The 20,583-nt window shown below is 43.8% G+C and overlaps 2 protein-coding genes across 3 annotated transcripts; one reads left to right on the top strand and one right to left on the bottom strand.

The window, feature by feature from the left end:
* The first annotated feature begins 13,457 nt into the window (after positions 1-13,457).
* On the top strand, positions 13,458-16,707 carry LOC133919136 (protein SENSITIVE TO PROTON RHIZOTOXICITY 1-like). Of its 2 annotated transcripts, none has more exons than XM_062363412.1 (2): positions 13,458-14,711; positions 16,664-16,707. In XM_062363412.1, the coding sequence occupies exon 1, from the start codon at positions 13,513-13,515 to the stop codon at positions 14,686-14,688; it is 1,176 nt and encodes a 391-aa protein (XP_062219396.1). In that variant the 5' UTR covers positions 13,458-13,512; the 3' UTR covers positions 14,689-14,711; positions 16,664-16,707. The 2 variants fall into 2 exon arrangements, with proteins under 2 accessions (XP_062219396.1, XP_062219395.1); XM_062363411.1 differs by lacking the exon at positions 16,664-16,707 and adding an exon at positions 16,451-16,652 and having other exon boundaries at positions 13,460-14,711.
* Positions 16,708-16,936: 229 nt separating this feature from the next.
* Positions 16,937-19,885, bottom strand: LOC133919135 (uncharacterized). The gene is made up of 3 exons (XM_062363410.1): positions 19,757-19,885; positions 19,559-19,679; positions 16,937-18,611 (listed from the first exon to the last, which is right to left on the bottom strand). Exons 1-3 carry the CDS (start codon positions 19,777-19,779, stop codon positions 17,301-17,303), a joined length of 1,455 nt encoding a protein of 484 aa, XP_062219394.1. The 5' UTR covers positions 19,780-19,885; the 3' UTR covers positions 16,937-17,300.
* Between the last annotated feature and the right edge of the window lie 698 nt (positions 19,886-20,583).

The following is a 20,583-nucleotide window of genomic DNA, read 5'->3' as shown; positions in this document are numbered from 1 at the left end:
CAAAATTATCTTCGGCTAAGAGTGCGACGCGAACCGAAAAGTGAGGCGTTCTCGCGAAGCCGTGAAGCTTTTTCTATGGGGCCGCTGCCTCCTGCTGCTTCCCTGGCCGGCTAGCTTATCCTGAGGAATCGATTCCTCCTGTGAAATGACCTACCAACCTCATCATCTTCAGCTAGCACATTGCACTGACCTTGCATGCATGTCTGGTTCCTGTCATTTCAAGGAATTACTGGTAGGATGAGCGCCCTTTTGGTTGCACGAGGTCAACACGTTTAAACTTTAATCATTGGTATCTTTCTAAATATTTTTATTGAACTTTTAAAATAGTATAGCTAGATTTGTCTTCGGTAGCAATTTCATAATATTACAAATTTGCTATGTTTTGCGTATAATTTATATTAGAAATTAGTAATTAAAATAATGTATTGATGGTCAATTTGATGTCCAAAACGACAGTCTTGTGTGACGAGAGGAGTACTGCAGAGAGCCACTGTTCCGGAGTTATGTACAGATGCAAGGGGAGATAATTAAACAAAGTCAGGTTCTGCATTAAAGTTACTCAGGTTGTGCATTAAAACTGCTCCAGCAATTGAGAGGATTGATCATAAGTTCAAAACAGTGGAACCAAACAGATGTGCAGTACTAATTGTTGTTTACGCTTTAGGCAACTAGGTCTGTCTGGGTCAGATCAGCTCAGATTAGGACTAGACAGGCTAACTAACGTTTCGACAGTGAGATATGGTTCAGGTTCAGCACCAGCTACCAACCTTTAAAGCACTCGAGATTAACAAATGAAAATTGGGCTTCACAAGATGGGCCAATTATTCGAGCTGCTTGATGCCCTGCTTTCCCAGAAGGATAATTTTGTTTTCTTACGATTTAGGTGCAAGCTGGAAGGAGCTTGCATTGGGGGGTAAAAATCTCAGCTACTTTCTCCCACTACTTTTTGTGCGTGCCATTGATTCATACGTAAGCTTGTTCAGGGGCGGATGAAGGGGAGAAGAAGAAAAGAGAGAAGAGGAGGAAGATGAGAAAGAGGAAAAAGAAGATGGAAAGAAAGGGGTGAATGAGTCTTTCTGCTCAGCTCTTTTGCATCCATCTCTCTACCTAGCTTATTACTAGAGCGTGTGTTGCTTGGACATCTTGCACCCCTTTCTGGTTGGATTCGGTGGCGAAGGCAAGGATAAAACAATGTCAACAAGCAGCCATTGTAGATGTCTATCTCTCCCAATTTCATCTGTTCTTTCTATTTCATTTACAGTGGCAGCTGTTGCTAACGAGAAGCTGACAGCATGAAGGTAATCTGTGTAGTGCGCGTATACTTGTGCCTCCTCTATTTTCGTTGTCGTATAATATGACATCTAAATATCCCACGTCTGTGCCTCCTCGTGTATGTGCGAGCCGACAAAACCAGCCCACGTCTTGGTTAAAAGAAAGAAAGAAAAAAACAAAACCAGCCCACGTGATGATGGAGCGGACACCGATGGTGAAGCTGCTCGAGGCGAGGCGCGGCGCCAAACTCCGCAGTGATGGGCGTCTCGGGTGTTGGCCAATGATCGATCATGCAGGTCGGCGAAAGCGATGCAGGACGAGCTCGGAGATTAACCTCAGCAGTCCGAGATGCAGCACGGCAAGTTTACCGGTTTACACATTCCATACTCTAGACTACTCGTATTTTTAGTCTGATTAGGTTCCCTTGAGCAAGTGGCCTGTACCATGAACCGTCGGCATGCATCGGCGACGTCTACGAACTCTTTCTTACACGGAGCCATGGACCAAGCATGGGCGGCAGGGTCGGCGCGCCATGCCGCCCAGCACGGACAGGACAACCCCGCGCCCGCGCGCCAGGAACCCACCCGTCCGTCCGTCCGTCGAAGCAAGATGCGGCCGGCGCTGGGCAGTGAACCGGCACGGGCGAGATACGTTGCGGCACCCATCATCAGGCAGCCCAGCCCAGGCCATGCGGGGTGCCCGCGGCTGCTGCGGCACTGGCGATAGCGCGACGTGACGCGGCTGCTGCGGCAGGCGAGACACGACCGCCCGTCAGCCCGTGTCAAGGGAATCCTGCAGCGCACGCTAGCCGCTGCCCCGGACCTCAGGGGGCTCGGGCCAGGCCCGTGACCTCACTCAGCGCTAACAATCAAACACACGAGTAAAAACCAAAGCTATCAAACACTTGATTACGCGGCAAACTTTGTTTATGGTATGGCTGTAAACGACTTAGCTCAAGTCCGCGGGTAATATAAACCTTTCCATGTATAAAAGAAACCGGCATTTAGTGAACTAAACTTGGAGTAAAATGGAACCTGGGCTTCCTCTGTGTCGCTAAGAACACGCAACTGAACTAGAGAGGGCTATCAAGTGACGTCCATGTCGGCAGGGTCCAGAGGGAGAAAAATAGGGCAGCTCATGGAGTAGCTCCAGGGCCGTATATTGGCAGGTGCGATTGCACAGTGCCTCCAAATTTTAGAGCCCTCAATTTGTGATTAATTTTCAGTAATTACTGTCTAGTCTGGAGCAATCAAGTGAGTTGGCCCGGCCTTGTCCTTTTTCCAAGAAGCTCTCGCATCTACTTTCTCAACCTCTCTTTCTCAGTCTCTCTTTACCTCGTATTTTTTAAAGAAAACAATACTTCTTTTCTCATCTCATCTCATCTGCACAACCGCTACTGTAAAAACTCAGAAAGTACACACATTAACTGCGAATCAACGCCTTACGCCTCCAATGACATTCTCCTTCTAGCTAATGATTTCCCTGTTACAATTATAGGGGTTATATAATTTTGATAATTATTAACAAGTCTCAATAACTCATCTTGTGGAGAGGTGACACATCATGCGGCCTTCTATCCATTAGTATCATATTACTAATAGAGATAGAGATAGATATACAAAGTTTTCTCTATATATATCTAAGGACATCCACTTCATTAGAGAAATAATATAGATTATTAATTAGAGAGTAGCCCTTAATTTGAGAACCCTCTCATTACGTGAATCTATATAAGAATTAGGGTTTCTGCATCTTCATCTCTCTGTTGCATTTTCGATGTAGTCTAATCCATCCTAGTGTTAGTTTGCACTAACGAACAGGAGAGTAGGTCTCCGAAACTCTCGCTCTTGAGATCTTGTATCGGGAGAGAGCGAATAAGGTTTTCATAAAGCACCCTACGTAACTACTCAGGTTCTTCGCCACGGCTTATCTTCCTGGTCGTCTGGGCGCCACCCGCTGTCATCGTCAACAAATCCAGCACGTTGTCAATAGGATCGATCGTGCTGTGAACACGGCGCAACCTACACCTTCAGTAACCTCCACAGTGCATAGCCAGTGGAGGAATTTTGCCACTACTCTGAAACACAAGAGACAAAGAGATTATATTATTGAGAGTTTGATAGCATCTCTTGATGTTGAGGAGAAAGCTCGGGCTAAGGATGCACTTGGAAAATGAGGCAAGAACCAGTCAAACAACAAATGGGACAAAGCTTACTATGTGTGCGGTGAAACTACACGCTTTGTTAAAGATTGACCAGACCGCAAAGGAAAGCAGTTTCAGTAAGGACGAAACTCAAAGTCTGTCAACGTGACCATTAGCAATATTGGAGGAGGAACTGAAGGGTATGGTAATTTACCATCTATTTTTTTCAGTGACTTAATCTACTAATTGATGGATTGATATATGTGCTAATGTACATATGTGTGCTGATATTTCATTGTTCACTTCTTATCAGATCGCTCGGGATGTCTCCTTCCTAATAGGGAATGGGTCACATGCTTTTATTCATGGTGTTAGCACGATAAATCTAAAGTTTACTTCGGAAAAGATTATGCAACTAAAGAATGTGCAACATATCCCTTCAATAAATAGGAACTTAATGAGCAGCTCCCTTCTTTTAAGAGTCAGGTTTAAGTTGGTGTTCAAGTCCAATAAAGTAGTTGCGTCAAAACATGGTTTGTTTATTGGTAAAGGATATGAGTGTGAAGGCTTGTTTCATTTTCCCTATCTGATTTTTGTAATAATTCTGTGAACTATATTTGTGGCCATATCAGTGATAATGCTAGTGTTTGGTATTCGCGGGGTTATGTCATATAATTTTTTATTGCATGTCTCAACTTTCTAGTATGAATTTAATCCCAAAGATTTTCATTGTCAAAGGCTCTAAGTGTCAAACTTGTGTGCAATCAAAGCAACCTTGTAAGCCCCACAAGGAAGCTGAGCAGAGAAATTTGGCACCTTTAAAACTCATACATTCAGATATGAGTGAAATGAATAGCATGCTAACAAAGGGTGGAAAGAAGTACTTTATGACGTTAATTGATGATACGACTAGATTTTGCTATGCATACTTGTTGAAAACGAAAGATTAGGCTCTAGACTACTTTAAAATCTATAAGGCAGAAGATGAAAATCAATTAGAAAGAAAGATCAAAAGGCTTAGGTCGGATTATGATGGAGAATACTTTCCTAAAGTTTTCTATTTATTCTGTGAGGAACATGATATTATTCATGAGATGACGTCTCCCTATTCGCCCCAGTCAAACGAGGTTGCCAAAGGAAAGAACTGTACAATGATTGACTTATTCAATGCCATGTTAGACACTGTGGGATTATTTAATGCATGGTGGGGAAGGCTATATTGACATCGTGTCATATCCTGAATATAGTTCTTACCAAGAATAATGAGAAAACAACATATGAAGAATGGATAGGGAGAAAATCATCGCTCTCTTATTGCGCAAATGGGGGTACTTGGTGAAAGTCAATGTATCAATAATGAAAAAATGCAAGCTCGGACCTAAGCCAATTGATTGTGTCTTTCTTGAATATGCTCAGTTTTTAGTAGTAAAATCCGAGGTACCTGACATGGTTATTGATACAATTATGGAGTCTCGAGATGCAACATTTTTGAGAATATATTTCCCATGAAAGATTTACATAGCACCTCTAGGAATTTTTCTGAGATAATTCCTGAACCTATTACACCAGTTGAGTTTTCTGAACAACCACATAAACAAATTCCTAAGGAGGAACAAACATATGAGCAAGTTACTGAGGAGGATGATATTGAAGCCCTAAGGAGGAGCAAGAGACAAAGGATTGCTAAATCCTTTGATGATGATTTCACTGTATACCTTATAGACGATACTCCCAAGAATAATTCAGAAGCTTATGCATCTCCTGATATAGACTACTGTAAGGAAGCAGTTCGTAGCGAAATGAATTCCATTCTCGCTAACGGAACTTGGGAAGTCACGGAACGACCTTATGGTTACAAACTAGTAGGTTATAACTGGTGTTTAAGAAGAAGTTTAAGCCTAATGGTACTATAGAAAAGTATAGGGCTCGACTTATAGCCAAGTGTTATACCCAAAAAGAAGGTGGAGATTGCTTTGATACTTATTCACCTATCGCTAGATTGACCACGATAAGAGTACTACTTTCCTTGGCTGCCTTACATGATCTTCTCGTTCATCAGATAGATGTTAAAATAGCTTTACTTAATGGAGAGTTGGATGAGAAAATCTATATGTATCAGCCTGATGGGTTTGTATTAGAAGGTCAGGAGGACAAGGTATGTAAGTTGTTGAAACCTTTGTATGGTCTGAAACAAGCTCTTAAGCAATGGCATGAGAAGTTTGATAGAACTTTAACATCTGTTGGATTTGCAGTTAATGAGGTTGATAGTTGTGTATACTATCACTATAGTGGGGGTTAGGGAGTTATTTTGTGCTTATATGTTGATGACATACTGATATTTGGGGTGAATCTTGAAGTGATTAATGAGGTTAAGTCCTTTCTCTCCAAAAACTTTGATATGAAAGATCTGGGTGAGGCTGATGTCATCTTAAATATCAAGTTAATCAAAGGTGAGAATGCCACTATTGCAATCTCATTATGCGGAGAAAATCTTGAGCCGTTTCGGCTATATGGATAGCAATTCTTCTCCAACACCATATGATCCTAGTTTGATACTTCGAAAGAATAATCGGACAACTAGAGATCAATTGAGATACTCTCATATCATTGGATCACTCATGTAGTTAGCTAGTACTATGAGACATGATATCTCATTTGCTTTGAGAAAATTGAGCCGGTTTACTTCTAATCCAGGAGATGATAATTAGCATGCACTTGAGCGAGTTATATGCTACTTGCTAGGCACTACGAAGACTTCACTATACTGGGTACACATCGGTACTGGAGGGTTATAGTGATTCAAACTAGATGTTTGATGCTGATGAGATCAAGATCACGAGTGGATATGTATTCACTTTTGGTGGTGCTGCTATATCATAGAGGTCTTGCAAATAGATCATCTTGACAAGGTCAATCATGGAAGCAAAACTCACTGCATTAGATGCAGCAAACGTTGAACCAAAATGGTTGTGTGAGCTCTTGATGGACTTACCTGTAGTTGAGAAACCGGTACTAGCTATCCTTATGAACTGTGACAATTAAGTGGTAATTGTCAAAGTGAACAGTTCTAAGGACAATATAAAGTCCTCAAGACATATGAAGCAACGAGTGAAGTCTGTCAGGAAACTTAGAAACTCCGGAGTAATATCATTGGATTATATTCAAACAGCTAAGAACCTGGTAGATCTTTTTACAAATGGACTATCACAAAATGTGATAGATAGTGCATCGAAGGAAATGTGTATGAGACCTACATGAGTTATACCATAGTGGTAACCCAACCTATGTGATCAGAGATCCTGTGAATTAGGACTTGAGAAGAACAAACTATTGGTTGACTAAAGGAGAGTACCTTTATTTTTTACCCACTCAAGTGAAGATGCATTACTCTCAAAATATGTAGACAGATTGACTATTGCCTTAATGTGTTCTATTGGCTTTAATTAACGAAAATGATGTTCTACAGAGCATTCATGAAAGAACACACATATATAAGTCCAATTGTTGGATAGCCGCAGTTTATGAGACTTGGATAATCTCTATTAAGCTCATAAAGAACCAAAGAGTATGACCTATATAAGCTCTACCCGCAGGGTAGCCTATAGTCAGCCAAGTACAAGTTATGACTTTAAGTGAAATTTATTCGTACAAAACTTGCAATTCAAGGCATAGTCTATTGTCCAAGTCGTGGATGAGTGTAACTTGAAACTCTAGGTGGATGTTCAACTTAATAGTCTTCACTGAAATGTTAATATATAAAACAACAGAGAGGATCAGGCAAATCTCTATAGGATTTTGAGATCTGATGGAGGATTGTTAGAATTATAGGGGCACATATAATTTTAATAATTCTTAATAAATCTCAAAGACCCATCTTGTGGAGAGGTGATCCATTATGAGGCTCTTCATCTATTAATACCATATTACTAATGGAGGTGGAGGTGAAGAGTTTTCTTCCTATATATATCTAAGGACCCCACTTCATTAGAGAAATAATGTAGACTACTAATTAGAGAGTAGTATTTAATTTGGGAACACTCTCGTTACTTGAGTCTATATAAGAATTATGGTTTTTGTCTCTTCCTCTTTTTGTTGTGCTACCGCTGTAGTCTACTCTATCCTAGCGTTGGTGTGTATCGGTGAATGGGAGAGCATGTCTTCAAAACCCTTGTTCTTGAGATCTTGCACCGGACCGGAGAGGACGAATAAGATTTTTGGGAAGCGCTCCGCGTGACTGCTCAAGTTCTTCACCACGGCTCATCTTATTGGTCGCCACTTATTGTCATGTCAACAAATCCGACACGTCATTAACAGGATCGATCGTGTCGTGAACACGGCGTAACTCGTATCTTTAGAACCTCCACAGCGCAGGATCAGTACGTAAAAAATATGTTACTTATACTTTATTTCCCGCGGTTACTAATTTCGAGTATAATAGATCTAGTCATATGTAGCTCTATCATTTACCTATCTAGATTATACTATAATAATACGAATATATTAATTTATCGGTTTATGCTCATGAACAATTTTTGAATTAAATTACACCTAAAAGTGTTTATATTTCCAACATATCCTAATGTAATCTCCGGTGGCAATGAAACAATCCAGTCCAGTATCATTTATTGTGTTTTCCCTTTTGAAAATTGAGATAAAGCGTATATTTCTTTCCTCTCAATTTATGTAATCTTGTTCTATTGGCCTTTTTGCATGGGAGCCTTCCATTCGTGCTAAGTTGACACCCCATTCATTTCAACAATATTCGCTTGATCGACCATGTCGTGCAAATTCATTCACAATATTCGCTTCACAACCAAAACAATACCAATAGTCGCCATAATAAGTGCATTGAGATATTACTCTACAATTTGGATATTATTTTAGCAGAAAGTCATTCTTATTGATGTAATAGAAATAAAATGTTTTCCTAATCTATTAGTTAACTTCATTTTAAATTTGGCACAGAGCCTTCAAAAAGCTTGGTACGGCCCTGACTAGCCCAGGACCTAAGCGTGTGGATTCTTGTGATATTGCCGGCCGGAGTTCTATCTTGTATCGAGCAGTTTCTCGGATGAATGCAATGTACTATATGAGTAATCAATGAAACTATCGTTAGCACAAAAAAAGGAGGACAACGAGTCCCATCTTCTTTTTCTTTGAGTGGGCAAACACTTTAAGCAATTACAAGTCTAAAGTTCACCCAAATAAGAAAAGCTAATAGCTCACTAGGAGGCTATGAGCTAGCAGTACGAAACTAAAACTAAAAGTGACCTAAACTTGGATTTATGGTCATGCAAGCAAGCGCATGGGTCAGCTAAAAAAAGCCCATGGGGGCAAGGCCCGCATATATCTGTTAGGGGCCGTTTAGGTTGGAACCTTGGAGAGAACGCGGGAAGAATGTTCATCTTCATTCATTCTTTTATTTTCCCTGCCAAAGTTCATGCCTTTTTATTAATGATGGTGCCAATTAATGTTCAAATTGAAAATTTGATATTCCTCTATCAACTTATTCTGTTTGGTATTTAACATGTGGTAAACCATTCCGACGATTTTGGTGGCTTTTGGGGTGAGGATTTGGACATAGAGCATCATCTTGACCTTATCTACCGTATAGGACCACATGTATAAGCCGAAATTGACCAAAACTTGATTATTGCTACCAAAATATCAAGAACTCATGAACTTCAACCCTATCTCCAAATTCTTAGATTTCGACCAACCAAATCGTGTATTCATGTCATGGGAGTCTAGAAGACTCACACACGGTGCTTATGGAGTTAGGTGACCATCGGATAACGAAGGAAATGGAGGAAATCACTCGGGAGACGAAGAAATACGGTGTTATTCATATTTCAACCCTAAACACCAAAAGACATCAAATCCGGCCTAAATCCTTCGGGAAAGAGCAAACGAATTGGAGGGATAGGAAGCTTATAAGCTAAGTATCGCGTGAGTACCACATGTATACCTCAAAATCCTTCTCTTGAGGTCGGATTTTGGGAGAAAGGGAGAGAGAGCTTGAGAATGGAGTGAGAAGGAGTTGCTGCCCTTGCTAGCTCGGTTGAGCACGGGAGAAAGGGAGTGGGAGCAGGTGGGTACTGTGGGGCTGTTGGTGGGGGCAGCCAAGTGAGAGAGAGAGAGGGGTAAAGTGTGGGACCGGTCGGTGGATCCCACGTATAAGAGAAAAATGTCCATTGCCGCAAGAACTCAAACTAAAAGTGACCTAAATTTGGATTTATGGTCGTGCAAGCAAGCGCATGGGTCAGCTAAAAAAGGTCCATGGGGGCAAGGCCCGCATATATCTGTTAGGGGCCGTTTAGGTTGGAGCCTTGGAGAGAACGCGGGAAGAATGGAGTTCATCTTCATTCATTCTTTTATTTTTCCCTCCCAAAGTTCATGACTTTTTATTAATGATGGTGCCAATTAATGTTCAAATTGCAATTTTGATATTCCTCTATCAACTTATTCTGTTTGGTATTTAATACGTGGTAAACCAGAAACAACCTTGACATATTTTAATAATACAAAATAAGCGACCCTGTTAAAAAATGATGCCACTATGCGAGGCAGCAATGCCACTTGCCACGGTGAAAGTAAGGCAAATGAGGGAGGAAAACATAGGTTGTGAGAAGCAAGGAAGCTTCAAAGTAACCAGTATGCACTACAAGAGATCGGGGCATTAGTGTCAAAAAATTTGTGAATAAATTTTGTATTATCACTCATTCTCATATTAATTGTGACTAAACTAATTTTCATCATTATTATATAGTTTATTGGTGACAAAATTTTATATCGCCACAAGATATACCATTAATGATGAAATATAGTAGTGAAACATTGTTTTGTCGCGATTACCAGGTTAATTATGACTAAATATTTTTTCCTCAATATTATGTAGTTTATTAGTGATAAAATTTCATATCACCACAAAATATACTATTAGTGACGAAATATAGTGGTCAAACATTGTTTCGCTACCATTTACTAGGTTAATTATGACTAAAATAATTTCCCCACTATTATATAGTTTATTAGTGTCAATTTTACATCACCACATGATATACCATTAGTGACTAAAAGTAGTGGCGAAACGTTGTTTTGCCACTGTTTATTAGTTTAATTGTGACTAAAATAATTTTTCTCGCTATTATATAGTTTATTAGAGATAAAAATTTATATTGCCACTGGATATACCATTAGTGACAAAATGTAGCGACCGAACATTGTTTTTGCCACTATTCACAAGGTTAATTGTGTCTAAATAATTTTTTCCTCACTATTATGTAGTTTACTAGTGATAAAATTTTATATCACCACAAGCTATTGAAGGATCGAGATACGGCCTAGAGAGGAGGTGAATGTACCCTTTTTCAAATAATTAAAACAGAACAACACAATGGAAATTAAGAAGCCATTGAAGCGGGATAAAGATTGAATTGAATTGGACAAGTCCCAGAAAAAAATATACATATCGGATAGTCCGGTGATGAAGTGTTGAATACGCCGGAGTATTTCTCAAGGAAGATTTGGAGTTGTACACGCCTAATGGTCTGGCGTATATACCGAAGGCTTCGCCAGAGCAATGTCCAGAGGGATTTCCTTCGGTTCAGTGGAAGAATGAAATATACACGCCAAATGGTCCGACACTTGCATCGGAGGAATCGTCGATGGATTCACAGAGCGGCAACCGCTAGTGACAGCTAGCAACTGAGGTTGTGAATGGGGAGGATACACACCGAATGGTCCTGTGTCTGGAAGTGGTGCACACTGGAACATCCGACGTTCACGAAATATGTGATCGTTGGGGCAACGACTCGTTCGCGGGTTTGAGCCTATAAATACTCCACAACTCGGTCATTTAAGTGTGTTAGAATCCAAAGAAGCTCACATACACTTGATGAGATATTCAAGCCACTAAAGTGCTAAAAGTTTTCATTCAAGGTAATTAGCATAAAATTAGTAAGTGATTAGTATTATTAGGTCAAGAGAGGGTTGTTGCTAGGTATTGTTGCCTAGAAAGGGGATCAAGGAGTTGTCCTACCGTGTACCAAGTGGTACGCTGGTGCCTTGGAGTCTTATTGACCCTTTGATTTGGTGTGAAGTGGTGGCAAGATGGTTGTGCGAGAATGCGGAGACTTTTGCCTTGGTGGCTCAAGCTCTGAAATGAAGACAGCGACAAATAACCAAAAGAGAGGCTTGTGATGAGCTTTGCCTTAGTGGCTTAACCTATTTGAGGCCAAGGTGGCTCAAAAGACGTGATTAGGTACCGTCTAGGGGCAAAAGCCTACATGACTGCTTCAATATGGATTAGGGGTGGTGTTTATGCTATCGATACCACGGGATAAAAATCATTTGTACCGAGTTTGCTCTCTCTATCTTATTTACATTTTTGTATTTAAATACTTGCAAGTTATTTTTGTATGTTTATATTTTAGAGTAGTTTGCTAAGATTAGCTATCGATTGTAAATCTTTTCAAATAGTAGAGTAGACACACTAGATGAATCTGGAGCAGATTTAGTTAAAAATTGATAGAAGTTTATCTTATGAAATTTTTAGAACTGATGGAGTTAGATATCCTAATTTACCCCTTTAGAACTCACTGATCCCTTTTAACTATTGTACCAAAGTTTAGTCCCTTTATCTTGTTCCTATATATAAAAAGGCTCCACAGACATACTCACCGTGTCACCTCTGGAGCATAGGTTTAGGTTACTCGAGCCTAAATGAACTAATGTTGGATCCGGAACATGAAATTGTCATGTCTTATGAAATATCTCACAAGAGAAACCTATTTACATCAATTCTCTATTTTCAACAATATTTATGTATAAATATTTATGATATGAAATATATGTTATATTAGGATCTGTGTCGGTTAAACATTTTAGAATTTGACCATTAACATTAAAATAATATTTAGATTGAGAATATAAAATTGAAATTACCAGATTCATCATTAAGAATATTGGAATAACATATATTTTTATTTGAAATAATGTATTTCACAGAAATCAGTAGCCAAAGTGTCACCTTGAAGACGATGTTACCATCCGAAACGACTTATATTTGGAATCATAGGAAATAAGATGCTGTACACAGTATACATCTCTCGCGATGTTCTAAAACAGAGAAAAGAAAGCACCTTTGGCCTTTGGAGAATGTTCTGTTCTGACCACTGAGGCACAAAACTGTGAATTCTGAGATACTGAACGCAGGACTAATAAAGGAGAATTTGGAGGACGAGATTGTGAAGTGTGCCTGCCTCCTAATCACGAGATTTTTTATTTTTTAAATTAAAAATTGCAAATATATAAAAATAAAAAATTCTCCTGATCACCATCCACGTATCTTGAAATTCCATAGAGTAGTTGAATACTTGAATTATTGGAGGTGGTGGCCCAATTCCAAACCAACGGTGGAGCGGCTTTTCCTACTTGGAAAGCTGCCCACGACACGGGGCCCATCACGAAAACTTCCTAGCGAGGCACTGCTGACAGGCAAGACTCCTCATATGACATGCGGGCCCGAGATAATTTCGGGCGAGTTGTCAGTGAGATAGGGTGACATTGGGTGATGTGAAGAGGGGCAACTTGTTGACTTTGATTACGAACTCCACCCACGCGCCAACTATCCCATCGGTTTGACCTTTTCTCAACCCGGTCCCTTCTCTTTGTGATCTTCTTTTATTCGATGGAAGCCCCACGTAGGTGTCAGAATTACAGGCTCGTCCCCCAAATCGATGGGACACGAGCGTTTTGAATACATGACTTGCAAAAAACATGTGAATTCAAATGTTAAAAAAATAAGAAATGATTAGGGAAATCATGCTGCACATCGGGACTCTTGAGAGTTTGAAAATCGCAACACAGTGGGAGCCCCTTCCAGATAGCCCCTTTTCTGCAGAAACGAACAAAAAAATCACGAGAAAGGCCCTTTTGTTCACATTTATGATTTGAAGAATGGAAACCGAAAGTGTGGTGAGAGCTGAGACTGTAAACGTAAATTTCACATAAGAAATGGGCCTGCACGCAAAAGGAACCAACCTCACCAACACCTAACGCGTCGTGGCAATCCAGGTTGGGTACCACCACTGGGAATGGACTCCACCAGCAACCAGCTCGCCGGCGCCGCCGGCAGCGGCAGCGGCGCGTTCAGGGGTGCTACGGCGCCGCCTCCGCCGACCATGATCCTGGGCGGAGAACCCTCTGACGCCCTTGTGGGCGGCGGCGGCGGCGGCGCCGGAGCCGGAAGGGACGGGGACCCCCGCGCCGCTCTCCTCCGTCTGGCTGCCCTCGGAGACCGCATGGCCGCCGTCCGGCGCCGCCTTTATGCCTCCCTCTCGGGCGAGTCCCGGCCCCTCTCCTCCTCCGACATCCACTCCGTCTCCTCGGAGATCTCCTCCGCCGCTCAGCTCGTCGTCTTCAACGCCGCATCGCTCCTCGCTTCCTCCCTCCCCTCCCCTTTCCCCGCTCCACCTCCTCCAGCCTTTGCTCCGGCTCCCGCTCCCGCTCCCGTCCGAGAGCTCCCCGCTGCGGCCGCCTCCGCCCAAGAGCACCCCCAAGAAGCCACCAAGGGCGACGGCGACTACGAAGTCGTTGAGCTCGACGCTGCCGAGCTTCTCGTGGAGCACGTCCACTTCTGCGAGATCTGTGGTAAGGGCTTCCGCCGCGACGCCAACCTCAGGATGCACATGCGCGCCCACGGCGATCGCTTCAAGACCCTGGACGCGCTCTCCCGCCCCGGCCAGCCGAAGCAGCCCGCCGGCCGCGAGGTGCGGTTCTCTTGCCCATTCGCGGGCTGTAACCGGAACCGTGCACACCGCCGCTTCCGGCCGCTCAAATCGGCGGTGTGCGCGCGCAACCACTTCCGTCGCAGCCACTGCCCCAAACTCTACGCCTGCGACCGCTGCGGCGGCAAGAAGCGCTTCGCCGTCCTCGCCGACCTCCGCAGCCACCTACGCCACTGCGGCGAGGAGGTGCAGTGGCGCTGCTCCTGTGGCACCACCTTCTCCCGCAAGGACAAGCTGTTCGGCCATCTTGCCCTCTTTGAAGGCCACGCTCCAGCCATCACCGGGCCGAACAAGGATGTGGTGACAGGACCTACAAAGGCATGTCTTGATGCGATGGAGGAAGGAGGAATTGAAGAGAATTGTGACCGGGAGGAGGATGAGGAGGGCGGCTATGATCCAGAGTTCTTCAAGGAGTGGATGGAGGAGCTCAAAGGTGGTGATGCTGGCTCGACTTGGCCTGGACTGGCAGCAGCCAGGCAATAGCAATGTAGCGAGGGCTATTTGGGGTAAGAGCTTTACCTTCCCGCCAATTTTGTTGTCATATTGAAATTTATATGAGAAAACTTGGCGCGCAAGAAGCTTTGAAATGATGCCAAGTAGCTGTTAGATACTTGGCATTGTCACATTCTTCTGCAACTTGACAAAATCGATTAAATCATTAAAACTAATAAGAAAAGGGAAATATGCTAGAAATTCTCACCAAAAAATAACCCGGCTCTCAATTTGGTGGGTTCTGAAATCCTGAAAATGATTTCATAACCATTAGACATCATTAGATATCATATCCAAATTCAATGGATACGTGTAGATATAATCGACTTGTGCTGTAACTACTTATAGATAGAACCGATTCTCTCCAATACTGCAAATAGGTCATGCTGTGGAATAGCGTGAACCAACTGACCTAGTTTTGATGTAATGGATGTGTCAAGTTGATCATGTGGGAAGTTACCCTGATACGGAAATCATAATATGCAACTAAACTCTGGTTTCTAAGACATTTGATGTAATGTCTCTTACTCAAGTTAGTTTTTAGTGGGCCTCCTGTTTCACCACAATAGTCGATGAATTGAAGTGGGCAATTTGATTTCAGGGGACAATTCTATTTGTTTAACTGGTGCACTCTTTTTTTTCCTCTCAGGATCTTTACTTTGGCTTTTCTTGTATGTCCTGGTTCTCATATTAGTGGATGCAATTCACTGCAATTATTTATCATCTATGTCGACTGAATCATTAAGTATGTAGTATTTCTGAAGTGCCGCATGTTTTAGGTCGGGCCAGGTGAGTAGCACTAGGGCCCGTAACAATTGCAAAAGGTTGGACAGGGTCCCTCATTTTATATTGTAATAGAAGTTTTTCGGCCCTTTAAATGCAAAATAATTAAAATGGTCATTTCACAGTTCTATTGGTTTTTGCATGGCCTCGGGGCCTCATTTTCTCTGCCATTTATGGTTAAGGTGATAAATAGATTATGTTTTCTCTATTGTTCTAGAGTTCTAGGATATAGACAACTAACTACCGAGGGTTATTATGAGCGAATATTAAAATTCTTGCTAAATTTTCCAGCATCGTCTGACTGTTGTGCATGACACCTGGTTTGAGTTCAATGGGGGTGCACCTATTGGCCGTATTAGGTAGTTTCATAAAGTCATAGTAATATTTTCAGATCTTCCTCGAATTAGTTTCAGTTGTCATCTAGTTTATTTCTGGACAAAGGTGGGTTTTCCACCCTGCCGTACAAGTATTGAACCATGATTGGCTTGTTCGCTCTCCTGCTGTGCCACCACCAGGAGCTCACCCCAACCTCACTTGCCCTTCTTGTCTGCTGTACCTTCATTTTGTCCCTTTTTTCAGCATGAAGCTAGCATTTTTTGTCATTACCATCTTTGTTTTTCCTCTAGATATGTTCTCATCCTGATGCTTGTTAGTGCCACATCTTTTTGCTCAACTACAATTTCACTTTTCTTTTAGGAATTAAAATTTTACTATTCGCCAATACACTCAGATAATTTACTTATAAGGAAATTTCTTTGTGAACTTTTTCTCATTGTTCCTAATGCATAAGAATATGGGTTACATTGCTCATGCTTGGTTAACGTAGAAAATACTAAATTCAGACAGGGTATAACAAGCATTTTCAAAAAGTACTAGCTTGTAGATCATTTCTACTAAATTCAGACAGGGTATAACAAGCATTTTCAAAAAGTACTAGCTTGTAGATCATCTGATTATGAATATATTGTAGGTTGATAACAACAAGGGGCATCAGTTTGCATTATATGACTGGAAGAATCAATAAAGAATGGGGTTGTGAAGAACAGAGGTGTTTTTACCCGTGTATGTGTGTGCTCTAACTTGTATTGTATGCTGCGAGAGCTGCCTTGCCCTGTCTAGTTTTTTCTTTATAGTTCACCTGGCCTAACTTATCATTCGCGGTTGCTTTCTTATTATCCTGTAGCTGGTACCAGTTTATCGGAATACAGCCGAGAAATGGTTGTGCTATGCAAGGCTTCTCCTTTCTGTTTCGGATCATGGGTCATGATAAATATCATGAAACATGGTGAAATCAGTTTCCGGTGCACTGGAAGAAGTACGGAATAACAAAGCACTGTTGTTACATTTAGGAATGAGAATGCTCGAAGCGAGGCAGACCATGGTGGCTCGGTGCCCACCAGGAACTGAAAAAAAAGAACTCCGCTGATTGCAGGAAGAATTTCAGTCTGGTGATCCTTCTATCAAAAAGGAAAAAAGTACACGTAATTGACAGACTGCGCTGACATCATCACCGAAAACTGATCCACCAGCATGATTACACAATGCTATACTGGCACTGTCATGATCATATGAAACGATATCATCTCCCTCCAACTCTTGCTCCATTGCTAGAAATCGTGCGCCTAGAATTGGGATCGTATTACAACACTCTACAGGCCTATCCTTCAAACACACAAACGATTCAATCAACCATCATATTTCCAGCAGAAGCGAGATCTGAAGACCATGGTGGCGGCGGTGATATACTTTTTCCCTTATGCATATCAACCAACAAGGACACTGCAAAGCCATCTCGCAAACATCTATGGTTTATCTGGATCCTAGTAGTGCAGCACCGGAGCTAGATTGGACTTGTACAGGCTTCGCCTCCTGAAGAGATCCCCAAACTTCCTCAGAATCGACCTCCTCTTCCTGTGCTTCATGGCATGCTCCGTGCCACCGTACTGGCCCACGTCGAAGTGATCGAACTCGTAGTCGTAGTCGTCCATGGCCGCCGCGGCCGCCGATGACTTGAGCTCGGCGAGGTTGCTGAGCGACGCGAACATTCGGTCCTTCCGGCACGCCGTCACCCTGCCGGAGTCCAAGAACGCCGCGCTGAGCTTGCCCTGCACCGCTTCGCTTCTCCACTTCTCCGGTGGCAGCTCTGATGTCTTTCCAGCGGCAGCATCGGTTGCTGTCTTCCTTGCTGCCGCGAGCACGAGCTGGCCGTCGCGCTCCTTGGCGCGCGCCCGCGCCGCGGCCTCACTGGCCTTGAGGCTCTCGTTCTCCTGCCGCATGGTCTCCAGAGCGCGCTGTTTCTCGGCGATGGCGTCTTGCAGCTTGGAGTTCTCACCGCTCGCGAGCTCGAGCGACTCGCTGCACGCGTTGGCCTCCTCGACTGCCTGCTCCAGCCCGCGGTGCAGGCCATCGTTCTCGTCGCTGAGCGCCCGGTGTGCCTCGGCGAGCTCGGCGTTCTCCTGCCGCGCCGCGCCAGCCTCCTCCTCGGCCGCGCGGGAGCGCCCGAGCAGCGCCTTCTCCCTGGCGCGCCACGCGACCGCGGCCTCCTTCCACTCGATCGTGACGGCGTCGAGCTGCTCGGTCGTCGACCACAGCTCCGCCTCGGAGGCGTGCAGCAGCCCCCTGAGCCGCTCGACCTCGGCGTTCGCGCCCTCCAGCTCGATCTGCGCGTCGGACAGCCAGGCCTTCACCTGCTTGGCCTCCATGGCGACCGCGGACAACGCGGCGGTGAGGTCGTCGGCCGCCTTCCTGCTCCGCTCCTCTGCCAGCACCGCCGCCCGGAGCTTGGTCTTGAGTCCGTTGATCTCCTCGTCGACGGCTCCGAACATGAGGTCCATGACGCTCCACTGCGCAGCGGACTCAGCGGCCCCTCTAGAGCCCTGCTGCCTCAGCGTGGCGACCTCGAGATTGGCCTCCTCGAGCGCGATCTTTGCCTGCTCGAGCTCCTTGGTCCGATGGATCAGCGACTCCAGGATCTTCATCTCCGTCTGTTTCGCCACCGCCACCTCCCGTTCAAGGAGCTGAACCCGCTCGCCGGACGCTTCCTCCTTCGCCGCGTCGCCGTTGCTCTGCAGCTCCGTCGGCTTCTCCTCCCTCTCTGCCCGGAGTTCCTCCTCCATCAGGCCGCCGTGAGTCTGCAACGAGTCCATCACGATCAAGTTACCGCTATTTGCGCGCATTATATTACGTGCGCGGCTGTAAACTAGGTATTGGATAATGACTCAACCTCTGCGAGTATCCTAGTCACGTAAATAAATATGAGCCACTCTTTTACTTATAATCTTGAGTTCTATTAATAAAGATTTGTCTCACATGGTTATTTATCTCTGTATTGAAGGGTTTGTTCACATAAATATATGTCTCATGTGTCCAAATTTCCTATTAAGTGGTACAAAAGCTTAGTTTGTTCGTCGCCTGTTCGAGCCATTGCGTTCGCACCCAATTCATCACACTCGTCGTGTTTGCGCTGTCGCCGCTCCAGATTTTGCATTGTCGCCCCCGGATTTTCGCGCTAGGCCTATCGCGCCCTTGGGTTTCCTCTGCACTGTGATCGCCTGTCGCATCGCATTCACACATGGTACACCTGTCTTCGTCCTTACACGTGTCTAGGATTTACGCTCGCCGCCACGCATGGCCCCTAGAATTTTTCGATGTCTAGCGCTCCCTGGGACTCACATGATTCTTCGCCATCATGCACCGTCGGGATCCTTCACCATCGAGCGACTCACATGATTCTTCGCCGTTGACAAACATGTCAAATAGCAAATATGAGGAATTAGATGAAAAAACACTCACTTCTCGGGTTTTTAGAGACAATTTCTTTATGGATATCTTTTTAAAGATTTTGAGTTAATGGGATGCTTTTTAGATAATGATATAAACTCTAGGAGCATCCTAGTCGAATACAACTAAAAAATATCTATAAATATGAATCACCTTATACTGGTAATCTCGAGCCAAATAATAAAGATTTATCTGCTGTAATTCTTTACCTCAGATTGAAGGATTTTCTCACGTAAATTCGTACCTACTTTGTCCAAATTTCCTAACACCATGCATGTAACATACTGCAACTACGCACCTCGGAAATGAGTGGCGAGTAGGTGGAGGACCGGCTGCGCTCGTGCCGAGGCTGAAGCCTGGGAGACGAGGGCGGAGTACTAGCAGTCCACGTCCCAGCTCCCCAGGACCAGGACCTGGACCTGCACGGCACGGCGAACACTCATCAGATCGATCGGAATGCTCGCCCGCTGCGTGTAACAAGCGCCGAAACGGTGACCTCGCCCTGGAAGACGGCAGCATCGGCTGGCCGAGTAGGAGTGGCGTTTCCTTTCCTTCTCTTTCTTAGTAGTATCACACAGGGCTAGCTAGCTGTGAGGGGAAGCGCAGAGTAAAGCAGAGAAATTTTATAGCTCGAATTGAGCTCGGGGTGTGGAGCAGGTACAGTTAGAAAGTGACCTTCCCCCGTTGCGTGTGATCCCATGCGGGTCTTCCTTTTGCTACGAAGCAGCCAGCCGATAGATTATTTGTCAGCGGACGTCCCAGGCACTGGCGTGTCGGGCTGGCATTGGCATGGCAGCTTCCAATGAGTTGAAAAACAAAAGGCAAAATGGATAGATTTTTGTCATGGTATGCTTGTTTAGCATCGCAAAACAGGATGATCAGGTTAGCATCAGCACAGTCCATTGGATGGCTAGCAGCAAGAGGCAGCGGTAGCTAGTAGCAATTCAAATTCAGCTAGCGGCAGTTGCGTTTGCATCATCCGCGGGACCATTCAATGAGCTTGCCCGCGTCACTCTGCACCAACTCAACATGATAAACTTGCTTGTACAGCAGATACTAGTATCTGACCAAACGGTGCGCATACATTTTACGGCAGTATTGATAAGAAAGGTAAAAATTTAAAAATAGATAATATATGGTATCGTATTTGTTAAAATAGATAATATATTGACGTATTTACAAATTTAGCATGTGTATTTGGCATCTCAAATTCTGAAAACCAAATTTCAGCAACCGAGACACGAAAAAGCGTGAGCCCGACAGTATTCAGCACCTGATGTGTTAAATATGGCACGGTGCACCATATTTGACACCTCGTGTGCA

This window comes from Phragmites australis, chromosome 5 (genome assembly GCF_958298935.1).
Source record: "Phragmites australis chromosome 5, lpPhrAust1.1, whole genome shotgun sequence".
Lineage (NCBI taxonomy): Eukaryota > Viridiplantae > Streptophyta > Magnoliopsida > Poales > Poaceae > Phragmites > Phragmites australis.
The sequence above is the reverse complement of the archived record's forward strand: the minus strand, read 5'-3'. Positions and strand labels throughout refer to the sequence as shown.